Raw genomic sequence first — 14299 nt, 5'->3', positions numbered from 1 at the left:
CTCTGTCCATGTCAGGAACTGTCCAGAGCAAGATAGGTTTGCTATGGGGATTTGCTCCTGCTCTGGACAGTTCCTGACATGGACAGAGGTGTCAGCAGAGAGCACTGTGGTCAGACAGAAAGGAAATTCAAAAAGAAAAGAACTTCCTGTGGAGCATACAGCAGCTGATAAGTACTGGAAGGATTAAGATTTTTTTAATAGAAGTCATTTACAAATCTGTTTAACTTTCTGGCACCAGTTGATTTAAAGAAAAAAATCGTTTTTCACCAGAGTACCCCTTTAATGCAAAACATATTGAGGTATTGTATGCTTCCAATATGCCATAATAATGTTCTGGGTTACGCACGCCATGTTTTCCAGGATGATGGAATTATTAAATCTCCCTACATTGGGGCAAAGTTTTCATGTTACCGCAACACACAGCCAGACTGGGCAGATTAAACATATTTTGGGTGCGTTCCCACCTGGCGTATTTGCTGCTTATTTGCTGCGTATTTACTGCTGCGTATTTTATTTTCCTATTGAAGTCAATGGGTAGGAAAATATGCAACAAAATACGCCAGGTGAGAACGCACCCTTTGGGAGATTTTGCACCAGATGTTTCTTCTCCTTTTTCCTGCCAAAATCCAACTCTGTAGATCCAGATTTACAAAAAAGTCACTGCTCCTTTTAAAGGGGTACTCCGGTGGAAAACTTTTTTTCTTTTCTTTTATTTTTTTTCTTTAAATCAACTGTTGCCAGAAAGTTAAGCAGATTTGTAAATGACTTCTATTTAAAAAATCTTAATCCTTCCAGTACTTATCAGCTGCTGTATACTCCACAGGAAGTTCTTTTCTTTCTGAATTTCTTAATCCTTCCAGTACTTCTTAGCGGCTGTATACTACAGAGGAAATTCTTTTCTCTTTGGATTTCTTTTCTGTCTGACCACAGTGTTCTCTGCTGACACCACTGTCCAGAGCAGGAGAAAATCCCCAGAGCAAACATATGCTACTCTGGACAGTTCCTGACACGGACAGAGGTGTCAGCAGAGAGCACTGTGGTCGTGACAGAAAAGAAATCCAAAGAGAAAAGAATTTCCTCTGTAGTATACAGCTGGTAGTAAGTACTGGAAGGATTACGATTTTTTTTTTATTTATTTTTTTTTTTTATAGAAATAATTTAACTATTTTATTTCTCAAATAATAATAGAAATAAGTTTAACTTTCTGGCACCAGTTGTTTAAAAAAAAAAAAAAAGTTTTCCACCGGAGTACCCCTTTTAAGAAGGAAAACTTTCGAAGACCCTGTATAAAGGTCACCTGCAGGTTAGATACTGTCTGGCATAGAGCCCAGTAGGGACAGTATCTGGCAAGTTTAAGGCAGTGTTTCCCAACCACTGTGCCTCCAGCTGATGCAAAACTACAACTCCCAGCCTAAGGCTGTCCGGGCATGCTGGGATATTGAAGTTTTGCAACAGCTGGAGGCACACTGGTTGGGGAAACACTGATTTAGCAAATTAATCCCATAGATCTTACTCTACTTTCTAAATCAACAAGAAAAGCACCATATGCGTATATCTGTGTTTCCCAACCAGGGGGCCTCCAGCTGTTGCAAAACTACACCTCCCAGCATGCCCGGACAGCCTTCGGCTGTCCGGGCATGCTGGGAGTTGTAGTTTTGCAACAGCTGGAGGCACACTTGTTGGAAAACACTGGCGTATATATTCGGTTTCCATATATATTTGGTTTCCATGTAGCAATGCGAAATGAATTGTACTATATGACACCACATATCCGTTTATGAATAAATCCCTTTTCCCTCTTGCAGGCCAGTAAGAAGTGCACTGTGATCGGCGGATCTGGGTTTCTAGGACAGCACATGGTGGAGCGGCTGTTAGATAAAGGATACTCCGTCAATGTGTTTGACATCCGCCAGGGCTTTGAGAACGAGCGAGTGCAGTTCTTCATCGGAGATCTGTGCAGTAAGACGGTAAGAAGGCGTAAAAGTCTCCACAGCGACACTGCATGAATGTTGCCTATATAGATGTTCTTCATGAAACAGGCAACTTAAAGGGGTAATTCCAGGAAAAAAACTTTTTTTTATATATCAACTGGCTCCAGAAAGTTAAACAGATTTGTAAATTACTTCTATTAAAAAATCTTAATCCTTTCAGTACTTATGAGCTTCTGAAGTTAAGGTTGTTCTTTTCTGTGTAAGTGCTCTCTGATGACACGTGTCTCGGGAACCACCCAGTTTAGAAGCAAATCCCCATAGCAAACCTCTTCTAAACTGGGCGTTTCCCGAGACACGTGTCATCTTAGAGCACTTAGACAGAAAAGAACAACCTTAACTTCGGAAGCTCATAACTACTGAAAGGATTACGATTTTTTAATAGAAGTAATTTACAAATCTGTTTAACTTTCTGGAGCCAGTTGATATATATAAAAAAAAGTTTTTTTCCTGGATAACCCCTTTAAAGAGGTACTCCGCTGCTCAGCTTTTGGAACAAACTGTTACGAACGCCTAGAGCCGTCGCTGGGAGCTCGTTACGGCATAGCCCCGCCCCCTCGGTGTCATACCTCGCCCCCTCAATGCAAGTCTATGGGAGGGGGTGTGACGGCTGTCACACCCCCTGCCATAGAATTGCATTGAGGGGGGCGGGTTGTGAAGTCATAAGCGGGCGGGGCTATGCCGTCACGAGCTCCCGGCACTGACTCCAGCGTTAGGAACAGTTTGTTCCAAACGCTGAGCAGCGGATTACCCCTTTAAAACAATACTGCACAGTGATGTATGGAACGCCTGTCCAAAAGCTCAGCAAATTTATGGATGCATTTAGAAATGTGTTTTTATCAATTAAGGAAATGCTAAGTGAATGAACAGAAGGGAAATCTAAATCAAATCAATATTTAGCATGACCAGTCTGTGCCTTCAAAACAGCATCAGTATGGTTTTTGAAGGACTTGCTTAAAGGGGTACTCTGGTGGAAAATATATACATTTTTTTTTTTTTTTAAATCGACTGGTCCCAGAAAGTTAAACAGATTTGTAAAGACTTCTATGTAAAAATCTTCCAGTACTTATCAGCTGCTGTATGGTCCACAGGAAGTTCTTTTCTTTTTGGATTTCTTTTTTTGTCTGTCCACTGACACCTGTCTGCTGACACCTCTGTCCATGTCAGGAACTGTCCAGAGCAGGAGAGGTTTGCTATGGGGATTTGCTGGACAGAGGTGTCAGCAGAGAGCACTGTGGACACACAAAATAGAAATTCAAAAAGAAAAGAACTTTTTCTGTAGTGTGCAGCAGCTGATAAGTATTGGAAGGGTTAAGATTTTTGAATAGAAGTAACTTACAAATCTGTTTAACTTTCTGGCACCAGTTGAAAAAAAAAAAGTTTTCCACCGGAGTACCCCTTTAAATTGTCTTTTCATGTACTTTAATTCCAGACAGAATCCATGTTGAGATTAGGGTTCTGTGGGGACCATATCATCCCTTTCAGGACCCCTCCTTCTTCCTTACACTTAAGATAGTACTTAAAGGATATCATGAAGAAAAACTTATCATCTATCCGAAGGGGATAAGTTTTAGATTACGGGGGTCCGAGTTTTGGGGCCACCGCCCTATCCATAAACCTCTATGGGAGAGCCTAAGATTGCCAAACGGCTCCCCAATAGAGCTTTATGGAGGGGGCGTGGTGGCCTCTGCTTCGTGCAGGGGCCTTGACTCGCTCCTGTGCTGGAGAATCGGGGCTCCAAACGGGAGATCATGGGGGGCCCCAGCGCTTGAACCCCCCGCAATCTAGAAATGATCCCCTATGCTTCATATAGGGGATACGTTTTTTTTTTCATGATACTTATCCTTTAATTCCTAGAGGACGCAGGGTGTATCTGTGTATTCTGGCTGGTTGGTACCTGCATTGAGGGGGCGTGGTCATGATGTCATGAGCAGGGCGCGACCGTAACGTCACGAGCCTCCGCCCCGCATGGCCAGTCATCCGTCACGAGTTCGCTTCTCTCATGTACACCAGGCTACACATGTACGTCCTAAGTCCAGTCCAGTCACAGATGCTGAGCTTGCTTCATAGATTGTGGGTCTAGGCTGCTATCAGCTGCCGGGGATCTGCCGGTAATTGCAGACGTCATCGATCACACTGATGGCAGCCGTTAACCTTTTAGATGCCATAATCAATACTTATTATGGCCGCTAAAGTATTATGGGGCTTACAGAGACTCACCAGACCACCACCAGCACGATTGCAGGGGTCCGATGAGTCTAATGATGACCAGAGCTCCTCTTACCAGCTCTACCACTGCGATCTTCTCCTCTGGCCTTCCTTCTAGCCTATGCATAGCACTGTTCAGTCATAGTAATCAAATGATTGCTACATATAGTCAATAATGGAGACTAAAAAAAATCCAGAATTGCAGATTTTTGGTCATATTTAAGAAAGAAAAAATGAAAAGTGATCAAAAAGTATATACGGTATATACAAAAGTGCTACCGATAAAAACTACAGATTACAGTGCAACAAATGAGCCCTCAATACAGCCCCGTATATGGGCAGTTGTATACTTCCAAGATGACACTGAGGCAGAAGTGGAGTGTCGGGAAGCATGAAATGGTAATACCTTACCTGCTCCTGAATTAACCCTTTGACTTGTCTTTTCTTGCAGGATTTGTTACCAGCGCTTCAAGGTGTGAATGTTGTTTTCCACTGCGCTTCACCAGCCCCTTATAGCAACAACAAAGAGCTGTTCTACAGAGTCAACTACACGGGAACGAAGACAATCATTCAGGCCTGCAAAGAAGCCGGCGTTCAGGTGACTACAGAAATAAAGCAGCCTAATACTACAATGTCATATACACAGTACAATGGCATCTGAGGTTAAGTTGCTGTTCTTAAAGGGGTACTCCGCCCCTGGCATCTTATCCCCTATCCAAAGAATATGGAATAAGATGTCAGATCGCCGCGGTCCCGCTGGGGACCCCGGGGATCGCTGCTGCGGCACCCCGCCATCATTACTGCACAGAGAGAGTTCGCTCTGTGCGTAATGACGAGCGATACAGGGGCCGGAGCAGTGTGACGTCATGGCTCCGCCCCTCATGACATCACGGCCCGTCCCCTTAAAGCAAGTCTATGGCAGGGGGCGTGACGACCGCCACGCCCCCTTCCCATAGTCTTGTATTGACGGGGGTGGACTGTGATGTCACGAGGGGCGGAGCCGTGACATAACGATGCTCCAGCCCCTGTATTGCCCGTCATTACGTGCAGAGATAACTCGCTCTGTGCAGTAATGGTGCAGTAATGATAGCGGGGTGCTGCAGCAGCGATCCCCGGGGTCCCCAGCAGCGGGACCGCGGCGATCTGACATCTTATCCCCTATCCTTTGGATAGGGGGTAAGATGTCTAGGGGCAGAGTACCCCTTTAAAAGAAGCATTTTAGAATGAAATCCTATTCCTTCCATCAGTCTTTTATTCACTGCTGCTTTTGTTAAAGGATCACTGTCTCATTGTAGTGTTATTTTACAGGGCCTTTACCACCCCTACAAGTTGCTTAAATGTAGGCACACCATGCATTTTTACTTTGACCCATGTGTTTAAAGGGGATCTCCGCCCCTAGACATCTTATCCCCTATACAAAGGATAGGGGATAAGATGTCTGATCGCGGGGGTCCTGCCGCTGGGGACCCCTGGGATCTCTGCTGCGGCACCCCAGACATCCGATGCACGGAACGAACTCGTGGCGGATGACTGGCGATGCGGGGCGGAGGCTTGTGACGTCACGGTCACGCCCCGCTCATGACATCATGACCACGCCCCCTCAATGCAAGTCTATTGGAGGGGGCGGGACTGAGTCACGCCCCCTCCCATAGACTAGCATTGAGGGGGCATGGTGTCACGATAGGGGCGTGGCCGTGACGTTCCGGACCTCTAAACGAACGCTGGGTGCAGCAGGGAGCCCTGCGGGACCCCCGCGATCAGACATCTTATCCCCAATCCTTTGCATAGGGGATAACATGTCTAGCCCCTTAAGGACTCAGGGTTCTTCCGTTTTTGCACTTTCGTTTTTTCCTCCTTACCTTTTAAAAATCATAACCCTTTCAATTTTACACCTAAAAATCCGTATTATGGCTTATTTTTTGCGTCGCCAATTCTACTTTGCAGTGACATTAGTCATTTTACCCAAAAATGCACGGCGAAACGGAAAAAAAAATCATTGTGCGACAAAATTGAAAAAAAAATACCATTTTGTAACTTTTGGGGGCTTCCGTTTCTACGCAGTGCATATTTCGGTAAAAATTACACCTTATCTTTATTCTGTAGGTCCATATGGTTAAAATGATACCCTACTTATATAGGTTTGATTTTGTCGCACTTCTGGAAAAAATCAGAACTACATGCAGGAAAATGTATACGTTTAAAAATGTCATCTTCTGACCCCTATAACTTTTTTTAATTTTTCCACATACAGGGCGGTATGAGGACTCATTTTTTGCGCCGTGATCTGAAGTTTTTATCGGTATGATTTTTGTTTTGATTGGACTTTTCGATCACTTTTTATTCATTTTTTTAATGGTATAAAAAGTGACCAAAATACGCTTTTTTGGACTTTGAAATTTTTTTGCGCGCACGCCATTGACCGTGCGGTTTAATTAATTATATATTTTTATAGTTCGGACATTTACGCACGCAGCGATACCACATATGTTTATTTTTTTTTTTTTTACACTGTTTTATTTTTTTTATGGGAAAAGGGGGGTGATTCAAACTTTTATTAGGGAAGGGGTTAAATGACCTTTATTAACACTTTTTTTTTACATTTTTTTTGCAGTGTTATAGGTCCCATAGGGTCCTATAACACTGCACACACTGATCTCCTATGCTGATCACTGGCGTGTATTAACACGCCTGTGATCAGCAGCATTATCGGCGCTTGACTGCTCCTGCCTGGATCTCAGGCACGGAGCAGTCATTCGTCGATCGGACACCGAGGAGGCAGGTAAGGGCCCTCCCGGTGTCCGATCAGCTGTTCAGAACGCCGCGATTTCACCGCGGCGGTACCGAACAGCCCGACTGAGCAGCCGGGTCACTTTCAGTTTCACTTTAGAAGTGGCGGTCAGCTTTGACCGCCGCTTCTAAAGGGTTAATACCGCACATCGCCGCGATCGGCGATGTGTGGTATTAGCCACGGGTCCCGGCCGTTGATGAGCGCCGGGACCGACGCGATATGATGCAGGATCGCGGCGCGATCCCGCTTCATATCGCGGGAGCCGGCGCAAGACGTAAATATACGTCCTGCGTCGTTAAGGGGCTAGAGGCAGAATACCCCTTTAAGGGTCATGTAGAGCTGGGTACTCAGAACCCATTTAACATTGGCATTTACTGAAATTATAGTTAAACAGTAGTCAGATGTGATCCTTTGATGGGGTTTTGCAGGAAAACCCCTAAAATATGGTGAAAATTTCAGGGGAAATTTTGCTTTAAAATCGTAGGTTCGCCATCTCCCAGAATAGATGGGATCGGGGCACTAAAAAGTTCTGTCCCAACACAGAGGTTTCTCATTCAGATTGGCCGGCAATAGCTTTGTTTACATCCTATACTGAAAAAGCTATTTACATAAGAGTACAAAGCAAATCCTGGGTCTGAGAAGATTACATCTTACCTAAAGGGTTTATATAAATATTATAGATATTAACATATCACCATGTGCAGGATAGGTTATAAGTAACAGCTCTTGGGGGTCCGACCACTAGCACCACCCCTTATCGCATGCTCTCCCATCTCAATGGAGCAGTGGTCGAGCATGTAGACTTATGCTAAGAGACTACCAAATGTAGTCAAGCGGTAGAAATATGGGACCTCAGTTCTCGTGATCGATGGGGGTCCCACCAGTCTGATCTCCACCAATCAGATACTTATCACCTACAAGCTGAGTACCCGGCATTGTCCGGTCTTCCCACCTAAACCTTATGGGAGAGGTAAAGCAGCGCAGCCCTTAAAATTTTTTGCCTTTATTGCTTTTGGCCTATAGATTTACGTTTCGTAAGAAGCATTTCCACACCTTTAAAACGATCAATTCGTAATTAACCAATCAATGATGAAATGCCATGTTAGGAAATAAATCAACTAAGTGACATCTACTACGTCTCTTCTTGTCTGCAATATGGCTGCTTAACCAGACAGATAATCTCTTCAGGAGACTGGAAAAGCTGGGGGAGTACTGTGAGCCCTGCACTGTGTACTGCCTGCCACCCAGCTTTCCCTGTCTTCTCAAGAGAATATCTGTCAGATAAAATTACCATATTGGAGCTCTTCAGGAGATTGGGAAAGCTGTGGGAGTAATGTGAGTTCTGTGCTCTGAAATGCCTGCCACCCAGCTTTTTAAGTCTTCTTAAAAGGGGTACTCCAGTGGAAAACTTAAAAAATAAAAATCAACTGGTGCCAGAAAGTTAAACAGATTTGTAAATTACTTCTATTAGAAATTCTTAATTACTTCCCGTACTTATTAGCGGCTGTATGCTCCACAGGAAGTTATTTTCTTTTGGGATTTCTTCTCTGTCACGACCACAGTACTCTCTGCTGACACTTCTGTCCATTTTAGAAACTGCACAGAGCAGCATAGGTTTGCTATGGGGATTTTCTCCTGCTCTGGACAGTTCCTGACATGGACAGATGTGTCAGCAGAGAGCACTGGGGTCGTGACAGAAAAGAAATCCCAAAAGAAAATAACTTCCTGTGGAGCATACAGCCGCTAAGAAGTACTGGAAGTAATTAAGAATTTTTAATAGAAGTAATTTACAAATCTGTTTACCTTTCTGGCATCAATTGATAAAAAAATAAAATAAAGTTTTCCACCGGAGTACCCCTTTAAAAGAAAATCTGATAAGAGTCATACTGGAGCTCTTCAGGTGACTGAGAAAGCTGGGTGGCAAACATACTGCTCAATAACCAGCCCAAACCCTGTTTCCTAAAGATGGATGGATTCTTTAATTTTCTTTCCAGTAACAATGTTTTTAATTTTTCACACACAAAGGAAGAAAGACCCTTTGTAACACAACATATCCTGACTATCACAACAGGGAGGTGTAGCCGCTGGTAGGAGAGCACTTTATAAATTAATTCCCGTTTAATGACTTTATTAGGTTGATAATTAGAGCTAATAAACTTTAGTTACATCTAGTTAATGTAACTAGTATTCAGCTTTACACAGCCACAGTGTATTTAGGCCCCTCCGAGAATGTTCTTAAATGCATGTTAGGGTAGTGGCTGCAATTTACTGTTAGCTGCAGCATGGCAAATATTGGTTATCGCAATGCTGTAAGATCACCCTGAAAGTTCTGTTTATCATGATATTATTAGTTTGATTTATATCTAAATAAAAACTACAAAAAACATTTAAAGGGGTATTCCGGCTATAGACATCTAATCCCTTATCCAAAGGATAGGGGGTAAGATGTCTGATCACAGGGGGCCATCGCTGGGACCCTCCGCAATCTCCGTGCAGCACCCGACATTCTATGCTGGGCTGCTGCTCCTTCAGTCTCAGAAACCTCTGTGTTTCCAGGACTGGAAACGTCACGCCACGCCCCCTCATGACGTCACGCCCCCTCCATTCATGTCTATGAGAGGGGGAGTGACTGCCTTCGCACCCCCTCCCATAGACATGAATGGCATGACGTCACATTTCCAGTCCCGGAAACACAGAGGTTGTCACGCCCCCTCCCATAGACTTGCATTGAGGGGGCGGGGTGTAATGTCATGAGGGGGCGGGGCTGTGACGTCATGAGCTCCCAGCGTTCGGAACAGTTTGTTCCAAACGTTGAGAAGCGGAGTACCCCTTTTAATGGTGACCGCACAGGTGTGTGCGTTCCTATATATTTAGTATAAATGGACAGGTACTGCATAGACATTAAAGGGGTTCTCCACCATAAGGCGATTTTAGTACATACCTGGCAGGCAGTAATGGACATGCTTAGGAAGGATCTGTGCTTGTCTTGGGGATAAATGACTATGTTGTGAGATTACCATAACACTGTGGCTAACTTTTTGCGAACTGGCTATTTCCTGTTGGAGTTTGTTTCCTCAAACTAAAAGTCCCACAATTCCTTGTTTGTAAGTGTGAGGTCACTTTTTTCTCCCTCCCACACATCAACCCCCCCACCCATTGAAACAGACCTGTGATCCCTTCAATGCAATAGACCAGAGGGTGTCTCCTGTTTTTGTCAGAATGAGGGTGCCCCCAGCTGTTGCTGAATGATCTCCCTCCCACCCAGCAGTCGCTTAATCCATTGAAGCACAGACAGGCTCCCTCTGAACACCGAACTACTGATGTAATGGCTCGGGCCGCACTGCAACCTGCAGACAGGCTCCCTCTGAACACCGGACTACTGATGTAATGGCTTGGGCCGCACTGCAACCTGCAGACAGGCTCCCTCTGAACACTGGACTACTGATGTAATGGCTCGGGCCGCACTGCAACCTGGGAAAACCTGAGACGACAATTTTGTATGCTGTTAAAAATAAAAGGTTGGGGTAAAAGTTACAGAAGGATTGGGAGACCACCATCACACACAGGTACAGACACTATATTATGAACTACACTAACTTTACAGCCCCTGTAGTATAGTCAAATAAAATAAAAAAATCCCTTCAAGCCATATCAAAAAGCCATTTTTGAAAAAAATCCTGTTTATTTCCCCAGGCACCAATATTTCTATGGAACCAGAATAGCCTTTGTAGCTAGTAAGGGGGAGGGGGGGGGGACAGAGGAGGTCCTGGGCTCTCGCCGGGCTATGGAGGAAGACATTAAAATATTTTTTAAACACACAGCATCATAATATTATGCCATAAAGCAGTCTGCATTCCTAGTGGTCTAGGGCAGTGAAGAGATAAATGATTGCATTTCTGATGGTCTAGAGCAGTGGTCTCCAACCTGCGGACCTCCAGATGTTGCAAAACTACAACTCCCAGCATGCCCGGACAGCCAACGGCTGTCCGGGCATGCTGGTAGATGTAGTTTTGCAACATCTGGAGGTCCGCAGGTTGGAGACCGCTGGTCTAGAGCAAAAAGGTGGTTAATTCTAATATCATTAGTGGTCCATAGCAGTGATGGTACAGATCTCTGTCGGTCTGGGACAGTGAATGTAATGCCATTATTCCCGGCGGTCTAGGGCAAAGAAGGGAGTAATCCTATCAATCACACTCATCACTTGTCCTGGAAAGGAAAACCTATTTTACTAAAGCACCTTTTGCCAATTATTTCTTGGAGAAGTAATTAAAGGGTTATTCCAGGAAAAAACTTTTATATATCAACTGGCTCCAGAAAGTTAAACAGATTTGTATATTACTTCTATTAAAAAATCTTAATCCTTTCAATAATTATCAGCTGCTGAAGTTGAGTTGTTCCTTTCTGTCTGGCAACAGTGCTCTCTGCTGACATCTCTGCTTATCTCGGGAACTGCACAGAGTAGAAGAGGTTTGCTATGGGGATATGCTTCTACTCTGGACAGTTCCCAGGACAGGTGTCATGAGAGAGCACATAGGCAGAAAAGAACAACTCAACTTCAGCAGTTCTTAAGTACTGAAAGGATTAAGATTTTTTAATAGAAGTAATTTACAACTCTGTTTTAACTTTCTGGAGCCAGTTGATATATATATATATATATGTTTTTTTCTGGATAACCCCTTTAACACTGAGGTTCACTTACTTATTCATCCTGCACTCTGGATGTTTACTCAAAACTTAAAAGGGGTATTCCGGCTATATACATCTTATCTCCTACTCAAAGAATAGGGGATAAGATGTATGATCGCAGGGGTCCTGCCGTTGGGGACCCCCGCGATCTCGGTGCAGCCCCCCAACATTCTGTGCCGGGCGCTGCCTCCGAGACAGGGGACATAACGTCAGGGCCACGCCCCCTAGTGATGTCACGACAGAATGCCGGGGGCTGCACCGAGATCGCGGGGGTCCCCAGCGATCATACATCTCATCCCCTGTCCTTTGGGTGGGGATAAGATGTATAAAGCCAGAATACCCCTTTAACATATTGACGTCAGAAATACACATGCTAGTTGTGTTACCATAAGCAAACTCCTTCAGCTGTAAAATCTGCCCAATTGTGGAGTCTCTGTAATCCTAAAAGACAGGGCTTTATATTTCATTATGGCCAATAGGATATATTACTAGGCAATTCCATACAAGGGAATACAGTACAAAAACATATATACTGTACATTATACATTTTACAGTGTGAGTGTGTAGGTAGCGTTTTGTTGCAGCATTAAAAGGGTATTCCAGTGAAAAACAATTTTTTTTCATATCAACTCGCTCCAGAAAGTTAAACAGATTTGTAAATTACTTCTATAAAAAAAATCTTAATCCTTCCAGTACTTATCAGCTGCTGAAGTTGAGTTGTCCTTCCCAGTCTGACCACAGTGCTCTCTGCTGACACCTCTGTCTGTCTCAGCAACTGTCCAGAGTAGGAGCAAATCCCCATAGAAAACCTCTCCTTCTCCGTACAGTTCCTGAGACAGACAGAGGAGTCAGCAAAGAGCACTGTTGTCTGACTGGAAAGAACAACTCAACTTCAGCAGCTGATAAGTACTGGAAGGATCAGTATTTTTTTTATAGAACTTATCAGCTGCCGAAGTTGAGTTGTTCTCTGCTGACACCTGTCTGTCTCAGGAACTGTCCAGAGTAGGAGCAAATTCCCATAGCAAACCTCTTCTGCTCTGGACAGTTCCTGAGACAGACAAAGGTGTCAGCAGAGAGCTCTGTGGTCAGACAGAAAAGAACAACTCAACTTCAGCAGCTGATAAGTACTGGAAGGATTAAGATTTTTTAATAGTAACTTACATTTTTTTTATAGTAACTTACAAATCTGTTTAACTTTCTACAGCGAGTTGATATGAAAAAAAAAATGCTTTTCACTGGATAACCCCTTTAAGTTAGAAGTATACGTTAAAATCCTCTTGATGTGTATATACCGCTGCGGGAAGACTCGCACAGTATGTGAACAGAGCTTTTCAGCCTCTACTAGAGTGCTAGCTCACATTACCCTTACCACTCCTCACTTCCCTGCTCTCCCTTGTCAGTACTATCCTACATATTGCTTGAATCAGTGCAGAGGCTGCTGTAATCACAAGGCATCGGTAACCAGCAAGGGTTCCCTATAGGCATACAGCATAGTCATTTTATTGTTCTTAGATATCTAGTCTAGCTAGTTTAGCTATTACAGCACAAATTCACCTCTCCTCCCTTTCTCCTTTAGAATAGATATTACAGGGTTTTGCTAAACCTGATATCATACTGTTGGGTGGTAGGAAAACAGCAAAAATTGAAAAATAAAACATTTAACGTAGCCCTGGACCCCCGGACTTCTGTCTTTTTCCTTGAGGAGTGCTTGGTGCAGAACAATTAAAGGAGTACTCCGGTGAAAAACTTTTTTTTTTTTTTTTAAATCAACTAGTGCCAGAAAGTTAAACAGATTAGTAAATTACTTCAATTAAAAAAATCTTAATCCTTCCTGTACTTATTAGCTGCTGAATACTAAAGTGGAGATTCTTTTCCGTTTGAAACACAGAGCTGTCTGCTGACATCACGAGCACAGTGCTCTCTGCTGACATCTCTGTCCATTTTAGGAACTGCCAGTGTAAAAAGAAATCCCCATAGCAAACATATATGCTGTTCTGGACAGTTCCTAAAATGGACAGAGATGTCAGCAGAGAGCACTGTGCTCATGATGTCAGCAGACAGCTCTGTGTTTCAAGCAGAAAAGAATTTCCACGTTAGTATTTAGCAGCTAATAAGTACAGGAAGGATTAAGATTTTTTAATAGAAGTAATTTATTAATCTGTTTAACTTTCTGGCACCAGTTGATTTAAAAAAAAAAAAAAAGTTTTTCACCGGAGCACCCCTTTTAAATTACATGCTGTATGCTTATAGAGAATTCTTGCTGGTTACTTATGTCCTGTGATTACAGCAGCCTCTGCACTGGTTCAAGCTTTATGTAGGATTGTCCTGTCAGGAAGAAGACAGAAGAATGGACGGAGCTGAACGGGACCTGCAGGGGTCCAGAGCTATAGGTGTGTTTTTTGTTTTTTTTTTCCTGCCCCATTAACACAATTTTTCCCAATTAAAGTGCCTCCAGCTGTTGCAAAACTACAACTCCCAGCATGCCCGGACAGCCTTCGGCTGTCCGGGTATGCTGGGAGTTGTAGTTTTGCAACATCTGGAGGTCCGCAGGTTGAAGACCACTGCTATAGAGGAATGTAGACCCAAGCGTTTAACTTCCCTATAGTGCCATCACAGGAGAAACAACAGG

At 43.7% G+C, this 14299-nt stretch overlaps 1 protein-coding gene across 1 annotated transcript in view; it reads left to right on the top strand.

Annotated features, from left to right (window-relative positions):
• Positions 1-14299, top strand: part of NSDHL (NAD(P) dependent steroid dehydrogenase-like) — a 37869-nt gene that overhangs the window by 9425 nt on the left and 14145 nt on the right. Inside the window, exons 3-4 of the mRNA XM_056537694.1 lie at positions 1806-1967; positions 4648-4794. Coding sequence (XP_056393669.1) covers positions 1806-1967; positions 4648-4794 — 309 coding nt within the window. The remainder of the gene's footprint in view (positions 1-1805; positions 1968-4647; positions 4795-14299) is intronic.

This window comes from Hyla sarda, chromosome 9, assembly GCF_029499605.1.
Source record: "Hyla sarda isolate aHylSar1 chromosome 9, aHylSar1.hap1, whole genome shotgun sequence".
NCBI lineage: Eukaryota > Metazoa > Chordata > Amphibia > Anura > Hylidae > Hyla > Hyla sarda.
This window is presented reverse-complemented; position numbering and strand designations above follow the sequence as displayed.